Source organism: Rosa chinensis, chromosome 7 (genome assembly GCF_002994745.2).
Source record: "Rosa chinensis cultivar Old Blush chromosome 7, RchiOBHm-V2, whole genome shotgun sequence".
In the NCBI taxonomy this organism is placed as follows: domain Eukaryota; kingdom Viridiplantae; phylum Streptophyta; class Magnoliopsida; order Rosales; family Rosaceae; genus Rosa; species Rosa chinensis.
In genome coordinates this window covers 4,969,075-4,993,885 of record NC_037094.1, presented here as the reverse complement: position 1 = coordinate 4,993,885, position 24,811 = coordinate 4,969,075, and the positions used below count along the sequence as shown (strand labels likewise).

At 40.1% G+C, this 24,811-nt stretch overlaps 5 protein-coding genes across 7 annotated transcripts; 1 reads left to right on the top strand and 4 right to left on the bottom strand.

The window, feature by feature from the left end:
• Nucleotides 1-5,772: 5,772 nt before the first annotated feature.
• On the bottom strand, nt 5,773-6,627 carry LOC112178869 (oleosin G). The gene has a single exon (XM_024317120.2). It carries the CDS (start codon nt 6,582-6,584, stop codon nt 6,030-6,032), a length of 555 nt encoding a protein of 184 aa, XP_024172888.1. The 5' UTR covers nt 6,585-6,627; the 3' UTR covers nt 5,773-6,029.
• A 544-nt stretch (nt 6,628-7,171) lies between these two features.
• LOC112178821 (protein CHUP1, chloroplastic) lies at nt 7,172-9,509 on the bottom strand. Of its 2 annotated transcripts, XM_040511619.1 has the most exons (4): nt 9,364-9,509; nt 9,168-9,284; nt 8,419-9,071; nt 7,172-8,180 (listed from the first exon to the last, which is right to left on the bottom strand). In XM_040511619.1, exons 2-4 carry the CDS (start codon nt 9,277-9,279, stop codon nt 7,296-7,298), a joined length of 1,650 nt encoding a protein of 549 aa, XP_040367553.1. In that variant the 5' UTR covers nt 9,280-9,284; nt 9,364-9,509; the 3' UTR covers nt 7,172-7,295. The 2 variants fall into 2 exon arrangements, with proteins under 2 accessions (XP_040367553.1, XP_024172821.1); XM_024317053.2 differs by having other exon boundaries at nt 9,168-9,485.
• Nucleotides 9,510-10,416: 907 nt separating this feature from the next.
• On the top strand, nt 10,417-14,392 carry LOC112175363 (translation initiation factor eIF-2B subunit delta). Its single transcript, XM_024313035.2, has 7 exons — nt 10,417-11,099; nt 11,246-11,380; nt 11,824-12,191; nt 12,704-13,448; nt 13,549-13,645; nt 13,728-13,782; nt 14,015-14,392. The coding sequence occupies exons 1-7, from the start codon at nt 10,607-10,609 to the stop codon at nt 14,072-14,074; spliced, it is 1,953 nt and encodes a 650-aa protein (XP_024168803.1). The 5' UTR covers nt 10,417-10,606; the 3' UTR covers nt 14,075-14,392.
• Nucleotides 14,393-14,582: 190 nt separating this feature from the next.
• Nucleotides 14,583-17,723, bottom strand: LOC112175362 (zinc finger BED domain-containing protein DAYSLEEPER). Its single transcript, XM_024313034.2, has 4 exons — nt 17,217-17,723; nt 16,834-17,064; nt 15,887-16,743; nt 14,583-15,785 (listed from the first exon to the last, which is right to left on the bottom strand). The coding sequence occupies exons 1-4, from the start codon at nt 17,254-17,256 to the stop codon at nt 14,874-14,876; spliced, it is 2,040 nt and encodes a 679-aa protein (XP_024168802.1). The 5' UTR covers nt 17,257-17,723; the 3' UTR covers nt 14,583-14,873.
• Nucleotides 17,724-18,051: 328 nt separating this feature from the next.
• On the bottom strand, nt 18,052-23,315 carry LOC112175909. 2 transcript variants are annotated; one of them, XR_005802733.1, is made up of 5 exons: nt 22,987-23,315; nt 22,731-22,852; nt 21,170-21,352; nt 20,419-20,946; nt 18,052-18,104 (listed from the first exon to the last, which is right to left on the bottom strand). XR_005802733.1 is itself a non-coding variant. In XM_024313649.2 (4 exons), the coding sequence occupies exons 1-4, from the start codon at nt 23,206-23,208 to the stop codon at nt 20,853-20,855; spliced, it is 621 nt and encodes a 206-aa protein (XP_024169417.1). In that variant the 5' UTR covers nt 23,209-23,315; the 3' UTR covers nt 20,308-20,852. The 2 variants fall into 2 exon arrangements, 1 of the variants encoding a protein (XP_024169417.1); XM_024313649.2 differs by lacking the exon at nt 18,052-18,104 and having other exon boundaries at nt 20,308-20,946.
• Between the last annotated feature and the right edge of the window lie 1,496 nt (nt 23,316-24,811).

Here is a 24,811-nt window from a genome sequence, read left to right as displayed (position 1 = left end):
GTGCTATCTCTTTTATGTTGGACAGAGTACTTTTTCTTTTCTATAAACAATATTGTGCTTTCGACGTTAGGGCTTTGGATTTTTATATTGGTGTAATTTGTAAAAACTAAAGAATTCTCGGTAAATTTAGGAAACATAATCAAACTGAGATTAGGAAACATGATGGATATAAAACCTAATTTAACTAGCTAGGGTTGTGAAAAAAAAAAAAAAAAAAAAAAACTCTATTAAAGAGGTGAAGATCACTGTTGGGAAATAGAGTATATTCCAGCCCCAGCCAAAGCTGAAACCTTGTCCTCATGAAGGCATAAACCCTATTGAGAGGAATGCAGGCCACGGCAACAAAGTTGCTTTAAGTACTAACTACTTACTTAGGGCTATATAATGCAGGATCGATCGTTTATATTGTTTTTGATCTGAAACCAACTTTTTTGTCACATAAGAAACAGACGTGAACATTTATGAATTCTGTCTAAACCCACCGGTCATACCCAGAAGGAGCACACTAGTGCTTCGTCGTAAAAACCCAGAGACAGACCACACTCCATATATATCTCATCATTGAAGAACTACATATTTCAGTAGAAAAGAATACTTTGATTTAGGGTTTTCAATAATATATTCTATTCATCCCACAAAGGGGTATATATACAAGGACAAGAGGACTAGTCTAACCCTAATAGGAAACAATCATTCCTATAATTACATGATAACCTAAATAAATAAGAATCATAATTACATAAGATTTACAGCTATTCTACACTCCCCCTCAAGTTGGTGCATAGATATCTATCATGCCCAACTTGTCAACTGAGCTGTCGAATATGTTCCTGGACACTCCTTTAGTAAGAACATCAGCTAACTGCTCTTCTGAGTTTACAAATGGAAAACGAATAACCTTTCTGTCAAGATTTTCTTTAATAAAATGACCGTCAACCTCCACATGCTTTGTCCTATCATGCTGAACTGGATTATGTGCAATCTCAATTGCAGCTTTATTATCACAATGCAAATTCATAGGTTGTTTAAGCTTGTAACCTAGATCTTTCAGGACATTACGAATCCATAACATTTCACAGACTCCATGTGCCATACCTCGAAATTCAGCTTCTGCACTTGATCTGGCCACAACTTTCTGTTTCTTGCTACGCCAAGTGACAAAGTTCCCTCCTACAAAAGTGAAGTACCCAGATGTAGAACGCCTGTCAGTTTTATCACCAGCCCAATCTGCATCTGTGTATCCCCCAACTTCCAATTCATCCTTTTTCTCAAACAGTAATCCTTTACCTGGCGCCATCTTCAAATACCTCAAAATTTGAAAAACTGCATCCATATGTTCTTCACTAGGACAATGCATAAACTGACTGACAACACTCACAGCATAAGCAATATCAGGTCTAGTATGTGAAAGATAAATCAACATTCCTACAAGACGTTGATACCTTCCTTTATCAGTTGGAATTTGATAAGGATAAATGGCAAGTCTGTGATTCATCTCAATGGGTGTTTCAATTGGACTGCAGTCCAGCATCCCCGTTTCAGTAAGTAAGTCAAGAACATACTTCCTCTGTGACAGTGAAATTCCCTTCTTAGACCTCGCAACTTCAATACCCAGAAAATACTTCAGTTGCCCCAGATTCTTCATTTCAAACTCCTTTGACAGATACTTTTGTAACTCATTCATCTCTTTCGGATCATCCCCTGTAACAATCATGTCATCAACATACACAATAAGAGCTGTAATCTTACCATTCTTGCGCTTGATAAACAAGGTATGGTCAGAATTGCTCTGTCTGTACCCAAAGGCTCTCATGGACTTTGAAAATCTCCCAAACCAGGCTCTTGGAGATTGCTTCAGGCCGTACAAAGGCTTCTTCAATTTACACACCTTGCCAACTTCACTTGGGTAATTCTTAACACCTGGGGGCACATCCATGTACACTTCTTCCTCCAAATTCCCATTAAGAAACGCATTCTTCACATCAAACTGGTGCAAGGGCCAATCTTTGTTTGCTGCAAGTGAGATTAGAATCCGAACAGTATTGATCTTTGCCACGGGTGCAAAAGTCTCCTCATAATCAATCCCATAACGTTGTGTGTATCCTTTGGCAACCAACCTCTCCTTGTATCTATTAATAGTTCCATCTGCATTAAGCTTCACAATAAATACCCAACGACACCTTACAGTCTTCTTTCCAACCGGCATAGGTACTAGCTCCCATGTTGCATTCTTTTGAACAGCTTCCAATTCTTCATTCATCGCCTTTGTCCATTTTGGATCCGTCAATGCATCTTGCACGTTACTAGGAACAGATACAGTGTATAATTGATTAATAACAAGTGCATGTGACCCAAAAATCCTATGGTTAGACATAAAATTAGCTATAGGGTATTTAGCTTTGGCTTTGATATCTGGTTCATATTGTTTCTTAGGAATTCCCTTGGTAACCCTTTGTGATTTCCTAGGTTCGACACTTTCTAACCCAGAAGATTCCTTAAAGTTTAGGGGTACCTGAGGAGGATCATTCTGACCGGGATCTTCAGTTGGTGATGCAGAAGGGGGAATATCTTGTGTGTGAGCTTCAGATACGTCTTGATTTTGATTCAAACTATCCAGAAAAAGTCGTCTCTTCTGTCTCGGAATTCACAACACTCTGTTCGGCAGTCGCATTTTCTGTTTCGGAATTCGCAACACTTCGTTCGGCAGCCGCATTGTCTATTTCGGAATTCACAATGCTCTGTTCGGCAACTGCTTTTTCTGTTTCCAAATTTCTACCCTCAAATGTATCCTCCAAATTTTCCAAGTCTTCAAAGACATCAAAATCAATAATAGAACGAGGATTCCCTTCACAACCTCTCTCCCCCCTGAAGGGAAGACTGAGAAGCTCCCCCTGAGTAATAAGGCTCGGATTCACGAAAAGCAACATCAAGAGAGACATGTAAAGTGCCAGTAAGGGGATCATAACATCGATAACCCTTCTGGAAGTCAGCATAACCAACAAAGATACACTTACGGGCACAGGGATCAAGCTTGCTGCGTTGAGGCTTGGGAATATGAACATAGGCTGTGCACCCAAACACCCGGGGCTCCAAATTAGGCATAGAAGGGATGGTCAACAGTGTATGAAGCTTCTGATGAGGATTCTGAAACTCAATCACCCGTGAAGGAGTACTGTTGATAAGATATGCTGCTGATTTTACTGTTTCTCCCCAATAGGACCGAGGTACATTCATGCCAAATAAGGAAGCACGAACAACTTCCATCAACTGCCTGTTCTTCCGTTCTGCTAAACCATTCTGTTGAGGAGTATAAGAATTGGAGGTTTGATGACTAATTCCATGTGACCGGCAAAACTCAATCATAGGGCCATTCACAAACTCTCCACCATTGTCAGACTGAAACACTCTGATGGATTGTTGATACTGATCGAGTTGCCACCATTTTGTGAAATTCGGTAAACATTCCAAATACATCACTCTTATTCTTCAGTAATGACACCCATGTCATGCGAGTGCAATAATCAATAAACGTTACAAAATACCGAGCTCCAGAAAGAGAAGGAATCTTTGTAGGACCCCAGACATCAGAGTGAATTTTCATAAAAGGAACATGACTTTTATTAAGACTTGGTGAATATGAAATACGGTGGCTCTTGGCCAGATCACAAATGTCACAATGGAAATCCAAATCACTGACAACCGAAAACAAATGAGGTTGCAGCTTCTTAAGATAACTAAAAAATAGATGACCGAAACGGCGATGCCATAACCATACTGCTTCCTTTGCATTCTCTACCCCATTAATCTGATTAGCTTGCCCCAAAAGATGCTTCTGGTTTTCTCCAGTCTCTGTCAGATCCAGGTAGTATAATTTTCCCCTTCTAACACCATAACCAAGAATCAGCCGAGTTAGAATGTCCTGAAACACACAGAAAGATGGATAGAAGGTCACAATACATGCAAGTGCTAAAATAATCTGACCAACAGATAGAAGATTATAAGCTAGTGAGGGAACAACAAGGACAGATTCAAGGGTTAAGGTATCAGATACAACAATAGAACCTTCTCCGGTGACCGGAGTTGGAGTACCATCAGCAGTAGAGACAATATTTTGAGAGGAACGTCTAAGGTTTTTCACAAGACTAGGGTCATTGGTCATATGATCAGATGCACCTGTATCAATTATCCATGTATTATTCAAAGTAGCCTTATCCTTCATACCTGACTGCGCTACATTAGCGGAGGCATTGTCTAGATGCTCTTCCTCTGTAGTAGCAATAGCCGCCTTGCCCGGATTCTTTCGCGGTTTCCTAGTGAAGTCCCACCAATCAGGGTAGCCAATCACTTCATAGCACCGCTCCTTGGTATGACCTACTTCCCCACAGACAACACATTTTTTTGTTTGCGTATGGGTTTGGTTTGTCATGAGGACGGCGTGGAGAAGGACCTGAAAAGCCTGGAGGAGGACCTGGTCGGCGTTGAACGGCCATAACAGAAGATTCGGTAGGTACCGAACGCCCCATAGCTTGTTTCTCTGATTGCACCTTGCGAATGTAAGCATAGCTCTGCTCCAAGGAGAATTTAGGCTTCTTGCGTAGGATTTCTCCACGCACCTGATCATACTCTGGGTCAAGTCCACTAAAAAACAAGTGAACACGCATCCGGGACATTGCTGAAGTTTCTTGAACGACAGCTGCAACATTATCATGTTGAGAGGCCACCCTTTGATCAATCTCCTGGAACATTGCCACTAACTCATTGAAGTAGGTCGGAATGGGCCTTCCATTCTGCTTTGCTTCAAAACACTTTTTATTCAACTCAAAGATTCGGGTTTCATCAGAATCATCATAAAAGGTTTTCTCTACAGCTTCCCAAATATCTTTGGCAGTAGGAAGACGAATATACTGGTTCATGAGAGAGGATTCCATGGAGTCAATTAGCCAACTTTTCACCTTTTCATTGTCCCTGGCCCAAGCTTCATACTCTGCAGAATTCATGGCGGGTTCAGCCTTTACTCCGGTCAGATAACCAACCTTCCCTCGTGCTCCAATGCGCATTCGCATAAGAGGAGCCCATATGGTGTAGTTGGATTCATTCAAGACAACACTTGTGGGGAAAGCAGAGTTGTCTTGTTGGGTGGTGTAGTGGTGATGGATGATCGGTGAGGATGACACCATTGTCTTCTCGGGATTTGACTGTTCGCCTTCAATTGCAGGTCCGGCCATTGAGGAATTTGGGGTTTTTTTTTATTTTATTTTTTTTTTTTTTTTTTTTCAGGTTTGGTTTCTCTAGGGTTTCAAAAAAAATTCAGGGATGACTTGATTTTAATGGTGGTGGTACGCAGCGGTTTGTGTGTGCTTTAGGATTCAGGATTCAAGATTCAGGATTCAAAGGATGCAGGCAAGTTCACCAAGTAGAAAAGAATACTTTGATTTAGGGTTTTCAATAATATATTATATTAATCCCACAAAGGGGTATATATACAAGGACAAGAGGAGTAGTCTAACCCTAATAGGAAACAATCATTCATATAATTACATGATAACCTAAATAAATAAGAATCATAATTACATAAGATTTACAGCTATTCTACAATTTCAAAGAAAATAACACAATGCCTTCTCTCAAAGCACAATATTTTCCTGCCAAATACTGAAAATCTGTTTGGTTTCTTTTGTGCTTTCATTAAATTGATACTTCGGTTCCTCTTTACATTTTGATTTTCAGTTTGAAATAAACTTTAATCTGGTATCCAAATACTAAGAAAATAAGGACATAAATCCAACAGTTACTACTCCATTGATGCACAAAGCAAGGCAGATTCCATCACAGAAACAAAGAGCAAGTCCATGTACTCAATAAACCTCTTTAATTTTCGGCGCCAAAAAAACATAAAACCTTAAAAAGTTAAAAGTAAGAAAAGAGAAACACACCAAATACCAGACGCGAAATGTAAATTAAAAAAATATTAAAAAACCCGGTCCAACATCTTTTCCGGTTCAACAGCCAACCAGATCTCACCGCTCCGGCTAAGCTCCCGGAGCTGCATCCTTGACCTTACCATGCAAATACCCACCGTACTCTTTAGCATAGTCCTTGACGTGGCTAGCCGTGTCGTAAATCCTGCTCCGAGCATAATCAACCCGGTCCGAACCGGGCGGGTGCATCCCCTTGAAGTACCTGTACATCCACGACAACCCGCCCACGACGGCGGCCCCGAACCCGCACATGGACACGAACCCGGCCGCGGTCAGGAACAGCACCGTCCCGAGTGGGACCCATATCGGGCTGGAAACTATGAGGATTGGAGTGAAGAAGATGAGTCCCAGAACCGTAACGGTGATCGTGATTCCTGTCAGGAGTAGGAGAATACCGCCGGAGACGAGGAGGGTGAGTAGTCCGATGAGTTGAGTGGAATTTGGGACGTGGCCTTGGAGTTTACTTAGGAACGAGGTGTGGGAGGGTCTGGTTTGGGCTGATAATCGGTGTTGCTGGTGGTTCTGGGCCTGGTGGGGTTGCTGGTGACGGTCCGCCATGGAGGAGATGAGTTGGAGAGAGCGGGGGACGGAGAGAGAGAGTGTCATAGAGAAGCGAGGGGGAGAGAGGGTGAGTAAATAAAAATGGAGCCAAGGGACACGTGTGGGGATGATGACATGCAAAGGGACACGTGGAGGGAAGAGGGGTTTGGGACTCCTAGATGGGTGTCGGATCAGAGACTGACTTGTTCTAGCTCTGACCTGATAGGACTTTGGTATCGGATTCTCTGTGGCGCAGCTGCACTATAGGAGCTGTGGTCTTTTCCGGCTAGAGGAACTTTTGGTGAAACTTTTGCTAAGGAATGTTTATTTCATGTTGGGATAGTTTAGACATTTGAAATTTTGATGAAGCGTATAAACCGGACTTTATAATAGTGAGGGAGACAAAATGATTTAGTTTAATATTAAACTTTACTAATTTACTGTCTTTAACGAGTAATTATCATCTATATGAAGATTAAGTTGTGTTACTTGTATCTAATCATAAAATATTTTGATTTGTTGTAAGTGTTCGTGCTCTTATCTGTTTCGAGTGGATATTCTTTTGGTGGCCTTCACATCCGATACATCATAGTCATGATAGTTCAATGCAACCATCCATCCACCTGCAATGGTGGGGTGGTTGATGAAAATTAATTAAGTAATTGCCCTCTTATTTGTTATTGGATTCACGCGCGGATCGCATCATATGTTTAATGATAAACAAGACAGAGTTGGTAATTTTGGTGTTAACGTCCTAGCTAGCTTTGTTCTAATTCCTCACAGGGGTCTAGCTGAATAAAATGTAGAACAGGCAACTAAGACGAAGAGAATGAAAAACAAAGCAGCAACAAGTCCTACAGCATTGGTGTCAACCTTGTTTTCCTGATTACCAAAGGAAGACATAGCTATTTCAGTCTTGTTTACTTGAGTAATGCTGCTTTCTTCCTTGATGATGTGTGGAGTTGTACAAGAAATAGTCACTTCAGGTGATGATGCAGGCTCATCGTGTGTCTCCCCTTTGATTTCAATGTTACCATTTTGAGGTGAATTAGTCGTTGAGTTAACGTTGCAGTCAGACCTCTCATCAGCTTCTATTTCCTTATGATCATCGAATACACATTCGGATTGAACTGTTGATCCAACTGAATCAGTAAATGAGACTCTCCTTCCTCTTGATTTGACTGCATTGTCACCTTTGTTTCTCAGTATTGAAGCTTTCTCCGGAACCATTGATGTCGAAAACCTGCGAACTAGGCCTTTCTTGCTGAAGGAGTTACCTTCAGAGGACCTTGCATCCTTGCTTTTTCTAATACCCCACCTTTTAATACCATGCATGAAACCAGATTTCTTATCAGTACTGCTACTTCTGTGGCTACTTGAAGATGAGCTATCCAACTCCACGGTAGTTGTCTCGAACATTTCATCACTCAGAGTAGTCGTAGATGTCTGAGGGGACGCACTGTCATAGGTGGGATTTGAAATCTTGCTGCTATTGTGGGATTGAATTTCAAGTCTCAAACAAGTGTGGAGCCAGCGCTGGTACACAAGCTGTTGGACCATATCTAATCTGTTGTTCTGTAACCTCTCGACTTGTCTCGACAAGTCTTCATTAGTATGCCTCAACTTGCTGATCTCCTCTCCAATCTTGGCAATGCTTTCACTCTGAAATGGAAACAGGACAACTCTGTAATTTACTCATATTGAAAATAATTTGACTATATGTGCGAGTTCACTTTCACAAGTACTTTTAGGAACACAAATTTGTGTACCAAATGATGGAACTAAGCCTACTATTTTCAACAAATAAACTACTACTATAAAATGTAGCATCAATTCGTGCAATAGGAACAAATTTTCAAAAAAAAAAAAAAGTAGAGGAATAAATGAAATTTCGATGTACCTCAGTTATGTTGGAAAGGGCAGTAATTTTATCTTGAGCAGAAACCAATTTGACTGCTAATTCTCTCTTTCCAAGCTCAAGCTCTTTGTTTCTCCTCTTCATCTTCAAAATTTGTAACTCAACATCTCTCACACCTTTGAGCTTCTTCTCAACTATAGCATCTCTAACTGAGCTTCCTTCATCTATATCCCTAGGCAGGTTGGAAACTTGTTCTTCCACAATCAACAGCCTTCCCTTCACCTTCATGTTGCTCTCATTACAATAATTCATCTTCTTCTGCAATTCTGCTATCACTTTCCTCGCCGTTTCCAGTTGCTTCCTTGCCAAGACACATTGCTTGGCATCTTCATGAAGATCTTTTCTCTCAGTCCGCATTGAAGCAATGGTGGCATTGAGCATTTCAATCTCCAACGACTTGTCGTCTAGATGCCTTTGCAAGTGAGACATAAAAGATCTCTCTTCTCGTAGCTCACATAGCTCTAGCAATTTCCTCTTAAGACTCAGCTTCCTCTGCTGCACCTCCCTCACTAGATTATGTAACACTTCTATTTCATTCACCCTTATCAATTCTTTGCTTCTAATAATTTCAGACTTCTTCTCATCTTCCATCTCTCCTTCAATTTGTTGTTGTTGGAAGTTTGAGTCATCATTCTCTTGAGTACAGAAAAATTAAACACCATCATATTCACATATAGAAAGCAAAACTTGCTACTTTTCTCAGTAAATTTGGCAAAGATTGAATGAAGTACCTGGAGGGTTGATGATGGTGGATTGGTTCTTGATGGAATTGCACCTGTTTTTGTGTGAAACTGCATATGCTGCAATTGTAGCTGCAGCCAGAAAGCTTACTTTAATTATCATCTAGCCTTAAGATGTTAGAAAAGCTCAAAGCCAGACTTGGTGGACATTGCAGGTATCAGAAGCTCTGGAATTCTCTGTATAAGCAATACTGGTGAAGATGAACATGGAGTGGTTGATTTTGTATGACTTATCCCATACAATGGCATTAATGTTATTGGAAGAACATGTTATAATTTACTTCTGTGAGCTTCTTCTGTTCCTTTGTTTTTCTTTTTTCTTAATTAAAACAAATTGATGTTTTGGCCCCATTCTTTTTAGCAGGTAGCCAAGAAGACAAGCAGGATATTTTGCCACTTTGATAGTCCATGGATTAGAAGTGGTGGTCCAAAATATGATTAGAGGGGTCCTAATCATGAGTTTAAAGGATGCACATTGTGGATAAAAAAACCAAATACATAAAGAACTTTCTGGGTCAAGGATTTAGCTAAAGTTTCATGTGAATTATTAAGCAGATATGGAACTATCAATCCAAGTATCCAAGTTGATTATTCAGACTATAACAACTTCACGGCAACTGAGAAGAAGGGGCATTTCACCCTATTGTTAAACAACTAGGACCCTCAGAAACATCCTAGAAATAGAAGCGAAGGATAGATGTGGAGCTATCAATCCAAGTTGATCATTCAGACTTGAACAACTTCTTCATGGCAATGAGAAGAAGTGGAACTTTCACTTACTGTTAAACAAGAATTTATGTGCAACTGTGGCTAAATGGGACCCGAAAAAAATCTTTGATCAAATAGGAACTTCATTAACAATGAGTTGTGGAGCAAAAGTCTGCAAGAGCACCAACATGATTACTATCGCAGTACAATCGACCCAACTAAACTTCACATTTTATGTTAATGATAATTATAAATCATGATATAAAAGTATAAAACATAAAATTTAAATAGTCAAAAAATAATTTAAATAATTTAAAATTAGTCTTATTTTCTTTTGTTTTATTTAATCACTATCCGTAATATATATATATATATATATATAAAATAAAATTGGGCCACAAATTCTTACTTATTTGCATCACTCTTGAATTTGGTTCCAAGTAGAAGAGGGTGACAAATTTGATTTCTCTTCTATCAGTTCTATAAATACAAAAGAGTTTTATTTTCTTTTTTAACTTGAAATTTTTTATTTTTATTTTTAAATCTGTAACTGACCAAAACCCAGAGGCCAGAGCTTTAAACTTGAGGCTTGAGCAATACGATAACCTAAATTTCCTCGGAAAAACAAAAAACCCTCCAAGCAATCTCTTAAATCCTCCTCTGCCATTAACGCAGCTTTTAAGGTCCTCCCGGAAAACCCTAACGACTGATTCTCACTCTCCATGGACGCGCGTCGCGCTTCCCGAACCGTGATCGACCCGAAGGTCCGCCAGGTCGGCTTCTTCACTCCCATCCCCGCCGAGCCCTTACCGGTTCGGACCCAATCCGGACCCGCAGTCCCAACCTCCTCTGTTCCTCTCTCCGAATCTCCAGCCGGCAACTCACTCTCTCCCGTCATGATCCCCCCCTCGCGTCACCTTTCAGACACCGTCGCGATCCGCACGGCCGCCGTGCCGGTTCCGGAATCGGCGATGCGGCGGATGGATTCCGGCGAGCAAGTGCCGGTGGGGAGTTACAACCCGTCGGAGTCGTTGTTAGGGTCCTCTCCGGTGGCCTCGTCGCCGTCGAGCAGGGTCGAGGATGGGACTCTGGGGTTCTCGGAGGAGAACTCCTCGGTCCAGTGGTACCGGCGAAGCGGCTCCGGCAAGATGGCCTCGAGTTTGCCCGGCGGAGGATTTGAATCCGCCGCTTTGAGAACGCCTCTTGAAGTTCCAGGTATGCTGAGTGCTTGATTGAATTGCAGAAATTGAATTCGAACTTGTTGGATTAGTTTGATTGATTGAGAATACGATTCAAATTGAGCTTGATAGAAGTGCGTATCAATGAGCTGAGTGAGTTGTTGTGCCGATTTTGTTCTGCAGAAAAAAGTGCAGAGGTGGTTCCGAAAGCGCAGAATGAAGTTCCTACAAGTTCAGAACAGTCGAAAGCTAGGCCGACTAAGGCCGAAAGGCGTGCCCTGCAGGAGGCTCAACGTGCTGCGAAAGCCGCTGCCAAAGGTTTGGACATGATCTCTGCTTTTCTTTTTTATATATTTTGGAAGTCTAGCTGCTATTAGCTGATTAATGTCTCATGTAGTCTATGAGGAAATAAAAGCTATAGTCACTGAACGGTTTGTAAACAATCTTAATGGCATTTTGGTTGGACTTGTTTTTAGCACCGCTGAATGTTGAGATAGAAGTGTTTTGGTTCTTCCATTCAGTTTGTGTGTGTGTTGGTGATCACGCAAGTTCAATTGCAACTTCCAAATGTAACTGTTGAATTAGTTGCGGTGATTTGTGGAAACATTACCTTGGAAGCAATAACTAGAAGCTGAATTCAATAAGCTTTTGAAGTATTTGTGTTTTCTTGACCTTCTTCACATTTGATTTCTAGTGTATGTGGAATTTCCCCTAGTCACAGATGTAAACCACTTTTTTTTTTCCCCGTTACAAAATTATAGCTGAGGGAAGAAAACCTACCCCTGTATCTGGAGGAGGAGCTACGAGTAAACCTGTAAAGCAGTCTTCCCAAAAGAAAGAGATGCAAAAGAAAGATACTCCTGGCGTTGCATCTTCAGTGGTTGCTTCTGACAAGAAGGGTGGTGATCGACCAACAGATAGGAGGAAAGATGTTCCTCCTCCACGTATGCAGTTTGATGATAAGAGCCGAGTGGAAAAGGCAAAAAGGCGTGCTGTGGTCAATCAAACAGAAGCTAAAAACAGAGTTGAATTGTTCCGGCATTTGCCTCAATATGAACGGGGAACTCAGCTTCCAGATCTCGAGTCAAAGTTTTTTCAACTTGATCCCATGCATCCTGCCATTTATAAGGTACTCCCTTAAGGAAACTAATCCTTGTTGCTTCATCATTAGTGCTTATTTGATCAACTTTCAATTTCAAATGTTTCTCTTGATTAGTATTTCAATGTAGAATTACCAGATATTGGACATGACACTAAAGACATGCTTGTATCTGGTTGGACTCATGTGATGACTGAAATCATTGTTACTGATAGCTAAGTTACTGGCCCATGCATATAAACACAATTCAATACCAAGTGTTGTGTCTATTATATATAGATAAGTAATACACATGAAGAAATTGAGCATCAAGTTAGTTACAAAATGAAGTAATCAAAGCTTCCACTAGGCCTCTGTGCACATGCTGGTTTAAGTAGTTTTGAAGTGTGAGGATATAGAATAATTTAGACAGATTTCACGGATGAGTGTCATTCTTCAACACATGTCCAAAGTAATGTCAATGGTTTTTTCTTTTTTTTCTTTTTGGTTCTTTTCTGTATATTGTTAAAAAAAATGTATATATATTTTGTGCATATTTACAGGTTGGACTGAAGTATTTGGCTGGGGATATATCGGGGGGTAATGCTCGTTGTATTGCGATGCTTAACGCATTTCAGGAAGCCATTAGAGACTACTCTACGCCACCAGAGAAAACTCTTGTTCGAGATTTAACAGCAAAAATCAGTAGTTACGTCTCATTTTTTATAGAATGCAGGCCACTTTCTATTAGCATGGGAAATGCAGTTAGGTTTATAAAGAGTCGTGTTGCGAAATTGCCATTGAGCCTTTCCGAATCTGAAGCTAAATCCACGCTTTGTTCAGAAATTGACCGATTTATAAATGACAAGATAATTATTGCTGATAAGGTGATAGTTAGGCATGCTGCTACAAAGATTAGGGATGGTGATGTTCTACTCACATATGGATCATCATGTGTTGTTGAGATGATTTTTCTACACGCCCATGAACTCGGGAAACAGTTTCGTGTTGTGATTGTAGACTCGCGTCCAAAGCTTGAAGGCCAAGCATTACTTCATAGGCTGGTAGCAAAGGGCCTGACTTGTACATATACTCATATAAATGCCGTGTCTTATATCATGCATGAAGTAACACGAGTGTTTTTGGGAGCTGCCTCGGTGTTATCTAATGGAACTGTATATTCGAGAGTTGGCACTGCATGTGTTGCTATGGTTGCTCATGCATTTTGCGTTCCAGTCTTAGTGTGCTGTGAAGCGTACAAGTTTCATGAAAGAGTACAGCTTGATTCCATTTGCTCTAACGAACTAGGTATGCTTATTGTTGCATGCAACTGTGAGATTGTGTTTTTGTTTTGCTCTTTTATTTGCATAACCTGATAGACTACACAACATCTTCATATTTCTTGCAGGTGATCCAGATGCTATTGCAAAAGTTTCTGGAAGAACTGATATAAACTATCTGGAAAATTGGGCAAATAAGGAAAATCTGCAACTTCTGAATTTAATGTAAGCTTTCATATGATTATAACAATGGAACGAATTGATCACTTGTCTAGAAGATTCTGAATGCCCTTCTGCCCTGTAACAGGTATGATGCTACGCCAGCGGATTATGTCTCCATGATTGTCACTGATTATGGCATGGTAAGTCATTTTTTGCCCTCTGGGAAGATTTCTCGAACTTTTCATAATTAGCATTATCTATGGCTTGACATATTATAGGCATTTATCTCTTTTTAGAGCTAAATGGTGAGCATCTCAAATGTTAATGTGCCAAATCGAAAATTCTCAATTCTTTATGTGATCAGTGGTGAAAAAGTTGTGTTACTCTTCTGGATAATTACTAGTTTTGATATTGTGTTTTGCTTTACTGTAGATTCCACCCACCAGCGTGCCCGTCATTGTACGGGAATATGGCAGAGAACACCTGTATTGACATCATTGGATGATAAAGCACTTAAATGGACAGATGCATCTTACAGACTAGTGGTTGTTTTACTGGAGAATAAGACTTCTAATTTTTTTTTTTTACACATTGGATTGGGGACTCCTTCAAAACCCTATTTTTGATCGATTGTTAACAACTCATAGTAGCTGGAGTTTGCAATTTTCTTAGTAAATATGCTCAGTGAAGAGTGCATTTTGTAGCCTCTCCTGACAGTTTTGGAGGTGCTTTCGTGTATCATGTAGTTATTGAATTTTGTCAAGTAACTTGCTATTTTGACCTGAATTATTGACAAACTCTTTTGTTCAATACTTACCCAGCAGGTATACAAAAATGAGAACATTATATCTATTTTATTGGAATATAAGTGGATTAAGCAAAGGACTGAATTGAGCATTCACATTTACCAAATCAGTGGTATCGTCATTCCCGATCTTGGACTCCATATCCAGAACACTCTGTCCCGGAATGTTAGGTTTATATTCTCTTCACTGACAAATATCAAAGGATGGAAAATCCATTAAAACGGCCAACTAGCCCAGAGCGATACAAACAAATCCACAAGGGATACACATACAACAGAAACAATGGGTCCAAACATGGCCCAGTAAACATCAATCTGGTGATTGATGTCTCTTACTCTGGTTAGCACTATCACAATTTTGAACTGTACATCCATATATGAAAACATGGCCTAAAGTTACAACAAAGCCCTTTAAAACAGTTACAATGCCATTTTCCCTCTTTGAAGTGGGAATAGTTCCCAGACCCTGGCGATGCTGTGTTTCTGTCATTGTCTTTGTTTCTTCTCCGAACCAGCATTACTACTATGATTATCAGCACTAGTTGCCAATTCCATCAGACGCTCAAAATCTATTTCGGTTGTCTTGTACTTCAACTTCATCCCGCTTTGTAACCATGACCTTATGCAAAGGAGAGCTTGTGTGGTATCATGTGGCATGCAGAATCGCTGCTTATCAATTTCAGCACCTTTGCCACAGAACAGTTCTTCTGGTGCCACTGAATTTGCCTGCACAGCCAAGAAATCCCGAGCCATTACAGAAAGTCGCGGGTAGCGCATACTATTGACCTTCCACCACTCGAGAACATCTGTTGCTAATGGAGCTGGAGGCTCTGACAGATATTGAGTGAGCTCATCACTGGAATTGTTCGTGTTTGCCCTTCTTTTCTTTCGGGCAATTTCCTCAGCAAAAGAGACATTACCTCCCTCCTCTATTTCTTGATTGCTGTATCCACCAGTCATGGATGGGAAATGATTGATAGAATAGTTTCTAATGAAATGGGTTCTCGCTTCCTCAAGAAAATTGTCTGAATTAAGGCTCTCAGGAATTAGCTCTCCTTTAATTCGAGGATCAAGAATTGCTGTCATGTAGGTAAATATGTTGCAGACCTGGCTATTGTAGTTTCTAACCTTTTTAGCCATGTCTTCAGCAGCATTCTTCAACTCTGGATAAAGGTGAGAATCTCTGCAATTAGCAATCGTCTCAGAAATGTGATCCATGAAGAAGAGAACCAGCCCCACTGTGGGCACCTTGTTTGTGCACATGTTGTTTGTGGTTTTGTAGAAGGGTTCTAGATATCGATGCACATTATTGACTGCATTCTTCTCCACAGAGCTCAGCAGCATTCTATTGCCTAGTATCTCATACTTCCTGATAACAGCATCCATGGACTTAGAAGCCTGCAAAGGGAAGGAAAAAAACAAATGTAATCTCTGTCACTCATCCATCGGCGATGCCTCACTTATCAAGTAATTACTTAAAAAAGCACAACAGCAAGTACCTTGCATACAATATCAAGCATCTGATAGTTGCCACTCCACCGTGTAGAGGCATCAAGTGGAATTTTCCAAGTGCCTTCGTGGTAAGCTGCAGTCAATTGAGTAAATTCCTCTGAGATCTCTGATGATGCATTTAAACATAATACAAACTCTCTGATCTTAGCGATTACTTGTTCTATGGTTCTCAATCCATCATCTATGATCAAGCTCAAAGTGTGAGCGGAACAGGGGATATAACAGAAGTGCCCCACATTCTGACCATCCAAGTTCTGTAAGGCACTTTGACTGTTATCATGGGTGCAGGAGAGTATTCTAGTCTCAATGTTGTACAACCTAAGAACCTTCACTAGAGAGTTGTAGATCTCGACAACCCCACAAGGGAAAGGAATGTGACAAACATCAAGCATTGCCTTTTGGAAAGACCAGTTGTCGTCAATCCAGTGACAGGTGACACTCATATAAAAAATCCTTTCATAAGAAGTCCAAAAGTCAAGTGTGATTGAGAGCTTTGAAGAAACGTTTTCCATAGATGCTCTTACTACTTCCTGCATACTCCTGAGAACATCACGAAATATTTTCTTGTAATCCTCAGTCGGCCAGAGCTGTATTGACGGGTTCAAAAACTTAAAAGAGTTGGCGAGCCACATTTCTTCCAAGGTCGAAGGAGGGAGCGAAGCTAAAGCAAGCCATTTAACGAGCAGCCAATTTAAATGTTCATAATCCACTTGAGATGCTTTTGCTTGAGATTGATGCTTCCTGACTACAGTGATGGGCTGTGGTGAAGGATTGGAAACAGTAACAACATCCCCCGACTTATCATACCCTGGATGCCGATTACCTAGGTGCCTCCCCAGATTGCCTAGACCCAACAGAGGAAGACCAGTACGTAAGTGGATGATAATAGCAGAGGCAATGTGATACAGAAAAACCACACAAAAATAATGATTACCAGTGGCAGTAGCAATGGAATAGCTTTGTCCACAGAACTTGCACCGGCGGCTTTTTCCATCCGGAGCTGTCTCGAAAAACTTGAGATAAACGGACGTCATGGTCTTCTTTCTCGGTTTTGTTGAAGGAGGAGTAGTAGCAGCGTTCCCCTTGTCTGAGGACCCCAAACCAATATCGCCTGCATCAATGTGCGGAATGATTCCCATTTCCATCATGGACTTGGGTTCCACATCTGTACAGCAACACATTCTCGTATCAAAAATATTAATACAACTAACATTTACCGGCACCCTATTCAAATCGGTAACTCACACATATATATAGAAGAACACCATTTCAAAGCAGGAAACTAGTTGAAATTTATTACCGGTGGTACTAAGTTACCTTTGAAATTTTTGAAGGCGTTACTTGCAGCCCAGTCCATCCTTTTTTTACTGTTACTGTTCCAGCCAAGGAATCTCCTTTCACATTTTCCGGGAAACCAAAACTGAAATTCATAAAAAAAATCGAAGAAGAAGAAGAAGAAAAGGGTTTGGTTGAAAGGAATGGAATGACAGTGGCTGAGTCAGTTGCTAGGAAAGAAGAGGGAAAGAAATGGAGGGAGAGAGAGAGGTGGAAGCTGTAATCGGATCGGCGCGAATAGTGAGCCGGATCGGAGCCGGATCGAAGAAAGAGGAGGGAGGGGGGTGTGGGGGTGGGGATGGAGCTAGCTGAGCTTGAATTTTGGAGTCTGGGTTTTTTTTTTTTTTTTTTTGGAGTTTGGAGCAGAGCCGCGAGCGACGCCTCTGAGCTAATCTGACTCACTCACTACAAGCAAGGGGATTAGATCTAGAAAGGATAGGGAACAATATAGTAAACGCTGAGATTCGGACACAGGGGAGAGAGAGAGAGAGAGAGAGAAGGGAGCATGTAGCCAAGCGAGACTGATTTGATCGGCTTTACCTGCTGGGCTGGGTTCAGCGAGCTTGGCTAAGTAGGCTTGGCCGGCTCGAGCAACTTGGAGTTGGTGGTCGCTAATTGATGAGCCCCAGGCCCAACTGCTATAGAGCATTGGATTGGATTGGATTGGGCTAAGGACTTTCATCAGCCCACGTTTATATTCTTTTTCAGCCCAAAGCTATTATTTCCCGCCAAATGAGGAAAAGGGCGTCTAAGTGGGATTTCATCTTGCTGGGACTTTTGACGGGTGGAAAGGGTACTTTAAACTCGTATTCCTTCCATCAAAATTTGGCTATGAGTTAAAGTTCCTCGTCAATAAGCTGGATCTGTTACCTGTAGAGAAAAACAATGCTTTTCTCAGCGTGATACGAAATTGTAATAAAAGGATATGGATGCATATCAAATAAACATATCAACAACACGTACTACATAGAGATATATTATTAGAAAATCAAAACACTTTAAGCGAATTGAGCCTTTCATATTACAGCTAGCAAAACTCATTTTCAAGATTCAGCTAGGAATAATATATAAATGGATTTCATATTACATCAGAACCCCCTCATCTTCATACTTTTGTTAATATCCTGGAAGCCTCATATTCACTTTTGGCAGAAATCATAGAAGAAACGTACTCATTCCAATAACTTGTCTATGATGGTAGCACGTACACTAGCTATATATATATAGCCACACAGAAAAACAAATTGAAGTGTAAATAATCATCATGCTGCGTGAACTTTACTTTGTGTACTGAATCGAATACAAAAACGGAAAAACATGTATATATATATATCTGGTGAATTATAGGTTAGGGACGCTAGAATATAGAGAGTTTTGTTGACTCAAGCTTCATAAGCATTTTCGTGGAGAACCTAAACCTGTAGGGAAATCAATGCTTAATTTTCTCAGCATTTGTAATAAAGTATTTCATAGGGAGAAGCAGCAACTAGCCAAGCGAGACCGACTCATCAGCTTTACCTACTGGCCTGAGTTTAGTGAGCTAGCGAGTGGCTCAAGTGTACGACTGTTTGGTTTAGGCTTGGCGGCTCGACCAAGTTGGCGGGTGGTCACTCATTTGTTGAGCCCCATGCCCTAGCTATAGCTTTGATTGGGCAGAGTTTTCAGATAGCAAGTTGTTTGATGATTTCATATCTTTTATACTGAAAAATTAGGTTTGGAAATTTTTGTGAGTTTTGAGAGTTATTTAAATTATATTCAAGGCAGTTTTAAGAATAAACTAGCTAACTGTATATTGAATGAGATTGAGAAAGAATATGAGAGAGGGAATGACAAATGAAGCAAGTGAAATATCCTAGCAGAACCCTAGGGTTTTGAGCAGTGTGTGGCGGCACCAGAGGAAAACTTCCGGTTGCCGTTTGGTCGTTTAGACCGGTGAGGTGCCTCGTTGTGGCTGGGGAACTTTGGGCATCGTGCTTCAAAGGGATTGGTGGTGCCTGAAGATTGAATCGTCTCCGATTTGAGGGCAAACTAGATCGGCTTCGGCTGGGCAGTGTGGTGCGTCTCGGCGTCCGGTATCGAGGAAGCAGATTGTAGTGGGTCGGGGAGGCAGAAATTGCTTCTTCCTGGTGCTTGATCGATCGACAGCTTGCAGTAGCTTGAGGTCGGTTTCTCCCGATCTGTAGGTGCGCGGTAGTGAGATCTGGTTGTTTAGAAACCTTTCCGGCCAGCTCTCAGTGCAGGCTCATCTCTCTTGATCCGGAGGATTGTTGACCAAGTAGCAGAAAGGCAACAGGTCCTGATGTTGTCGCACTGCTGGAATGGCCGGCCACCAGAGCTGTGGTTAAAGGCCTTGCCGCCGGGGAGTATGACGGCGGCGGAGGTGAAGGAGCAACATGAGGATTCTCTTCTGTTGGCTTGGGATTGGGCCTGGGCTCATTCTTGGGCTGATGGGCCTGTTTGATTTTCTTTCTGCTAGACAAGACTGGACTTGGGCTTGGGCCTACGGGCTCGGGCTCAGGTCAAGGCAATTGGGGCCCTAATGTATTAGGGTTTGAGCCTGTGTGAGGTTGGATTAACTTCTATGAGTCTTCTATGATGTTTCTAGTATCTTGCTTGTACCACAATTGCGTGATTGGCAAGTGAGGGCTAGTTGAATGATTTCTTTCCGTAGGAGGCGAGGTTTTTTCATTCTTGTATAGGCTCGCTTAAATGTGAGCGACCCAGTGATCTTTAAAGGTTTGCTTTAGCTTAGGTAGGTTACTCCGGATTTTCTTGCCGGATTTCTTATGTAAGTTTTGGTAGACTTCAGCCTATTTGCTGTTGATCTAATTAATTCAACTTCTATTTCAAAAAAAAACTAGCTAACTGTATGAGTTGTGATAATTTTCGGTAATAATTTCTGAATTCAAATTTAGACGAGATGCATTTCTTTTGGTTATAGGAGACATATGGTGACTCGATGGGGACATGGTGGAAAGTTCCTTCCTCTCTTTTTCTTTCCTTCTTTTTTTTTTTTTTTTTTTTTTGCTTTTGGGTATCACATGTCAAATAATAGTACACTTGATTGCAGATGAATACCTTAATCGCACATTGGCTGTTTATCCAAATTATTTTACAGATAATGACATGCGATATAAAGTTCACTCAAAAATCGCACGAAAGTCAAAGATAGATTTACAAGTACCCTTTGTAATTTGTCCTTTCATAAGGATGATGAGTGCCCCTCTGTAGGTTGCTCGCTCACGCATGTAGTTTGATACAAACAATCAAACATAATGTGGTCACTCAAATTCTTCTCAACTTGAGGACAAAAAACCATGACATAAGATGATGTTATGAAAAACCCAAAATGTATACGATGTCAATAATTCTCTACTATTTGTTTGCTATCTGTGTATGTGGGTGTGTGTTATGTGAGATCAACCAGAAGAAGGGGAAAAAAAAACTAAACTAATAATTAAAGCTGTAGCAGAACCCATGCCATGCCCCAAATCAATCAATTTTTTTTGCCCTAAATGTGGCTCAATCAGCTGAACCTGCTCCGTGCCTAGCTTTGAATATGTAAAACAGTAACTGATAGGCTGACGCCTTTCAACCACTTCACTACTTGCTACCCTACTACCTCCTTCTTGACCTCCTTGATTTCCAGATGATGCCATAAGGGTTTGGGCAGATTTTGTATGGAATTTTTGGTGGAGGCACATCAGGAATCCTGCAATTCCATAAATTCATGTACAAAATCAAATGGGATGGCGGAGACTGTATAATTATAACCTAAGTCGCATGATCAAAGAAAGAAGCATGCATATACTTGAATAAAGCTTGTGATATAGAAGTAATACTTGTCTTGGAAGAAACCCAAAAACTTGAAAATTAGGAAGCATATACGAACAAGGTAATTGATCGGTCAAATGTGGTCAAAACAAAAGTCTTACTGTAAACCAGCAACATCAATCTGCGAAAAGTCTAAGTTGGTTGAACAGTCCAAGACTGGTGTTGCTGGAGCAGGAGCACTGGCCTTGTTGATCCTCAAAGGTGAAGAAGAAGGTTGCTTGATGGCTAGGACTCTGCAATTCATGAAGTTGTTTGCAATATTGTTGCCCTGGGCCATTGCCAACCTATATAAACCAGATGATGAATAAAAACACTGCCGATTTTCTGTTCCTAATTGAACCTTACTACTTCACAAGAATCCAAACATGGCAGTCAAAAGTAATAGATAAATCTTAATCGGTATCTGGAATGAATATATACGGCTTCCTTACTAGAGCTTGCCTCAAATGAGATTCCCAGTCTTTTCTTAATTATTTGAACTAGTAAATGACAAGTCTTATATACTTGGGGAAATTATTAAGAAAGAATTTGTGTTCTGCATGTTTATTATAATGCATAAGAAGTCGGTAGCATTTTTTATGTGATAAGTATATGGCCTTAAACAATGTCTCAACTTCCATGGAAATGTTTTTTGTATAAGTACTAAAGCCATTTTTTGAAATGAGAAAGTCAAATCTAGCAGGTACTATTTATTAATTAGCTTATTTTAACTTGTTTAGAGTAAACAATACATCAAGGATTAAAAAGACTTCGAGCAAAGCGAGGAAATATTCCAAAGCTATGTTAATTCCAAAACAGAGGACAGATCTACTCATCTATCTAAACTCCTAAACTTATAATATATACATGTATGTGTGTGCAAACATTGAGACATTATATAGTTTGATGGATAAAATAAAAGGGGACCATCCGTTAAAATTAAAGAATCATATAAATGAACAACAAATAAAATAAACTCTTCCTACCTCTATCTGTCAATAGCTGGATTTAACACGAAGAATCATGAAAATGAGAATGGCACTATGAAATACGGGATTGCCTCACATTTTCTGGAATCAATTGGCCTATGATTCATTGTCAATAGCCAAAAGAGGTATTCTTATTCATTGAAGAAGATGCTATACTTTACAGAGTCACCCAACAATACTACGTATATGTCTCAAACTATTGACTAAGTGGAGCCCTAAAAACTTGTGAGTAGCTATCCTATATCACCAACATGTCACATGCACAGTGACTCAGATGAACCATACAGGGTCCCCATTTCCCACCAAGACCATGCTATTACCAGAAACTTTCCTCAAAGCTTATTAAGTAAAAAGTACATTTTAACCACTAATTAGTTATTGATTTAGTGATATAAACGCAATATACATATATATTAACAAGAATAAGAAAAGAACATGATTTTTATGAGTTCAGCAAATAATGTGAATTGATTCACCTAAACCTATCTGTCAGTTTGACTAGTTCTTTCTTGTAGAACAGGACTTTCCTAGGAAGCTCACCTTATCTCTGACTGTTTCATCATGCATTGAATTCTTATCCCAATATCAACAACCCCAAACATCTTAACCATAATAATGAAAATCAAACACATAATCAGTCACCTAATCAATGATTCTAATCAAATTTGCTAACCAATGTCCATTCAAAACTTACCTGTAAAGAAAGCTGTGATCATGGAGTCCAAGAACAAGCTCAGAAGCCCCAATCTCCCTCACCATTGCTGCAATCTTCTTCCCTTCTTCATCTCCTTCTGTCACAACCATTTCAACCTTTGTCTGTATTGGCATCAATCATCACATACACTGGTTTGATCATAAAAACTAATCAAATGGGCGACTATATATCTGAATTGGGTACCCAAATAACACAAAGTTTGAAACTTTGAATCCAAACTAAGCTTTTTGCTTACATTGGGGAAGGAGTCGCAGATGTCCTTGAAGGACAGGGCCAATTTGAACCCTTTCAAGCGCAGAAGCCTGGTTTTGTTCTTGTTCTTAGATCTTGAACTTGGGAAAACATGGAGAAGAGTAATGAAATCCCCAAATCGTATGAGGTTTTGGAGAGCCCATTTCAGAGCTGTTCTTGCGGCTTCAACATCTTCAACTACCACTACTATTCTCCTCACATCCATAACCACACCTCTTGTTTCTCTGCCCCTCTGAAAACACAGATTGTGTGTGAGTGCTTGTGAAAGTTGTCTGTCTTTGGTTCTTTTAAATTAGTTTGATTTGTGGATCAATCAATCACCATCAATCACATTGCTACTACTAACTCACCCCATAGATGATGCTAAATAATAGTGTACGTGATGAAGCATATATTACTATATTAGCTATGAGGTCATTAATGTGGCCAAAAGGGTACTATGGATTGGGAGGGACATAACCAAATGAAATAATTTTCCAAAATAAAAACAACAATCCAATAATATAACAAACAACAAAATAAATTATCCTAAATGTATTTGCTATAACAAAATGTGGTCCTAGACAGTAGATGCCAAAGGATGATCTAGTGGAGCACTATTGTATTTCTCCATTGGTTTTAAGTTTTTCGGATTTCTTTATATTATGATTATTATAGATCAAGCGAGAAGACTACCTAGCCTTTCAATCGAATTGGTATGAATCCTTAAACTAATTTTTCTGTTTTGAAGTTACAATACATAATTGGCCTAATCGCATTTGACTTTGGCAGAGGATTTTCTTATGATGTGATGAGATTTTGTTCATTATAATTGAAAAATAAAAGCTGTTTTGAACTTTTAAATTCGATCATGCCTTTTAGTGCTTTAGGATCTTTGTTTAGACCTATCAAAATGGCATCCATTTGTTTTTGAAATTATCTTCATCCAAAATTGACTCTATCAATTCCCCCCCCCCCCCCCCCTTCTAAATTCTGTCAACAATAACTATATGATCCACTAATCTAGTAACTATTTAAAAGTTAAAACGAATAAATGTAGAGATTAAATGAAAAGGATATGACTTTGCCAAAAGTAAAAAAAGAAAAGAAAAAGGATGGAACGAAATCATTCATTCATGATGTGGCGCTAGGTTTGAGTTTCAAAAGTCCAGATATGACGAGAGGAAAGCGCTAGTGTCCTCAGCAGGTTCTGGATTTCAGTCATTGTCTCTTTGCTTCCTGCAAATGTATGTATTATATTCTTGTTTGTCCTCATTGTTGTTGGTTCCAAGTCACTAACTTATAGTGACACTTCCTTCCTTAGCTATAATATTATTTGTATCAGATTCATGAACCACTACGTACTGAACCTCAGCAGACGCTAATATTTATAATGGGAGCAAAGAAAGGAAGTAGAATCCATATCAGCAGCAGCCAGATGACTTCAGTTATTGCAGGTCTTACTTGGATTCATCTCTGACGTTTTTCATGTGGTGAGATGTATTGCTGGACCCTAAGTAACACGTAACGCTATATCTTTCAAGCCATCATGTTTCCAAATTTTTCAACCGTAAATCTCGGAGAAAGAGTAAGTTCCACGGTTGAATGTGTGAAGCATCTTGTTCTAACATCTATGTTTGATTCCCACACTATTTACTGTCGTGAGTAATGCGTTTATGGAAATGTGAAGCCACGACAATTTCGCGGGTTGAAGTTTGGAAGGAGATGAAGGACTTGGGGAGTAGAACTTCGATCGATTTTGGGTAAAAGGTCTTCGTTCTCTCTAAAGGCGTCAAATTACATTAATGTATGTGAGGCTAATTGCACAA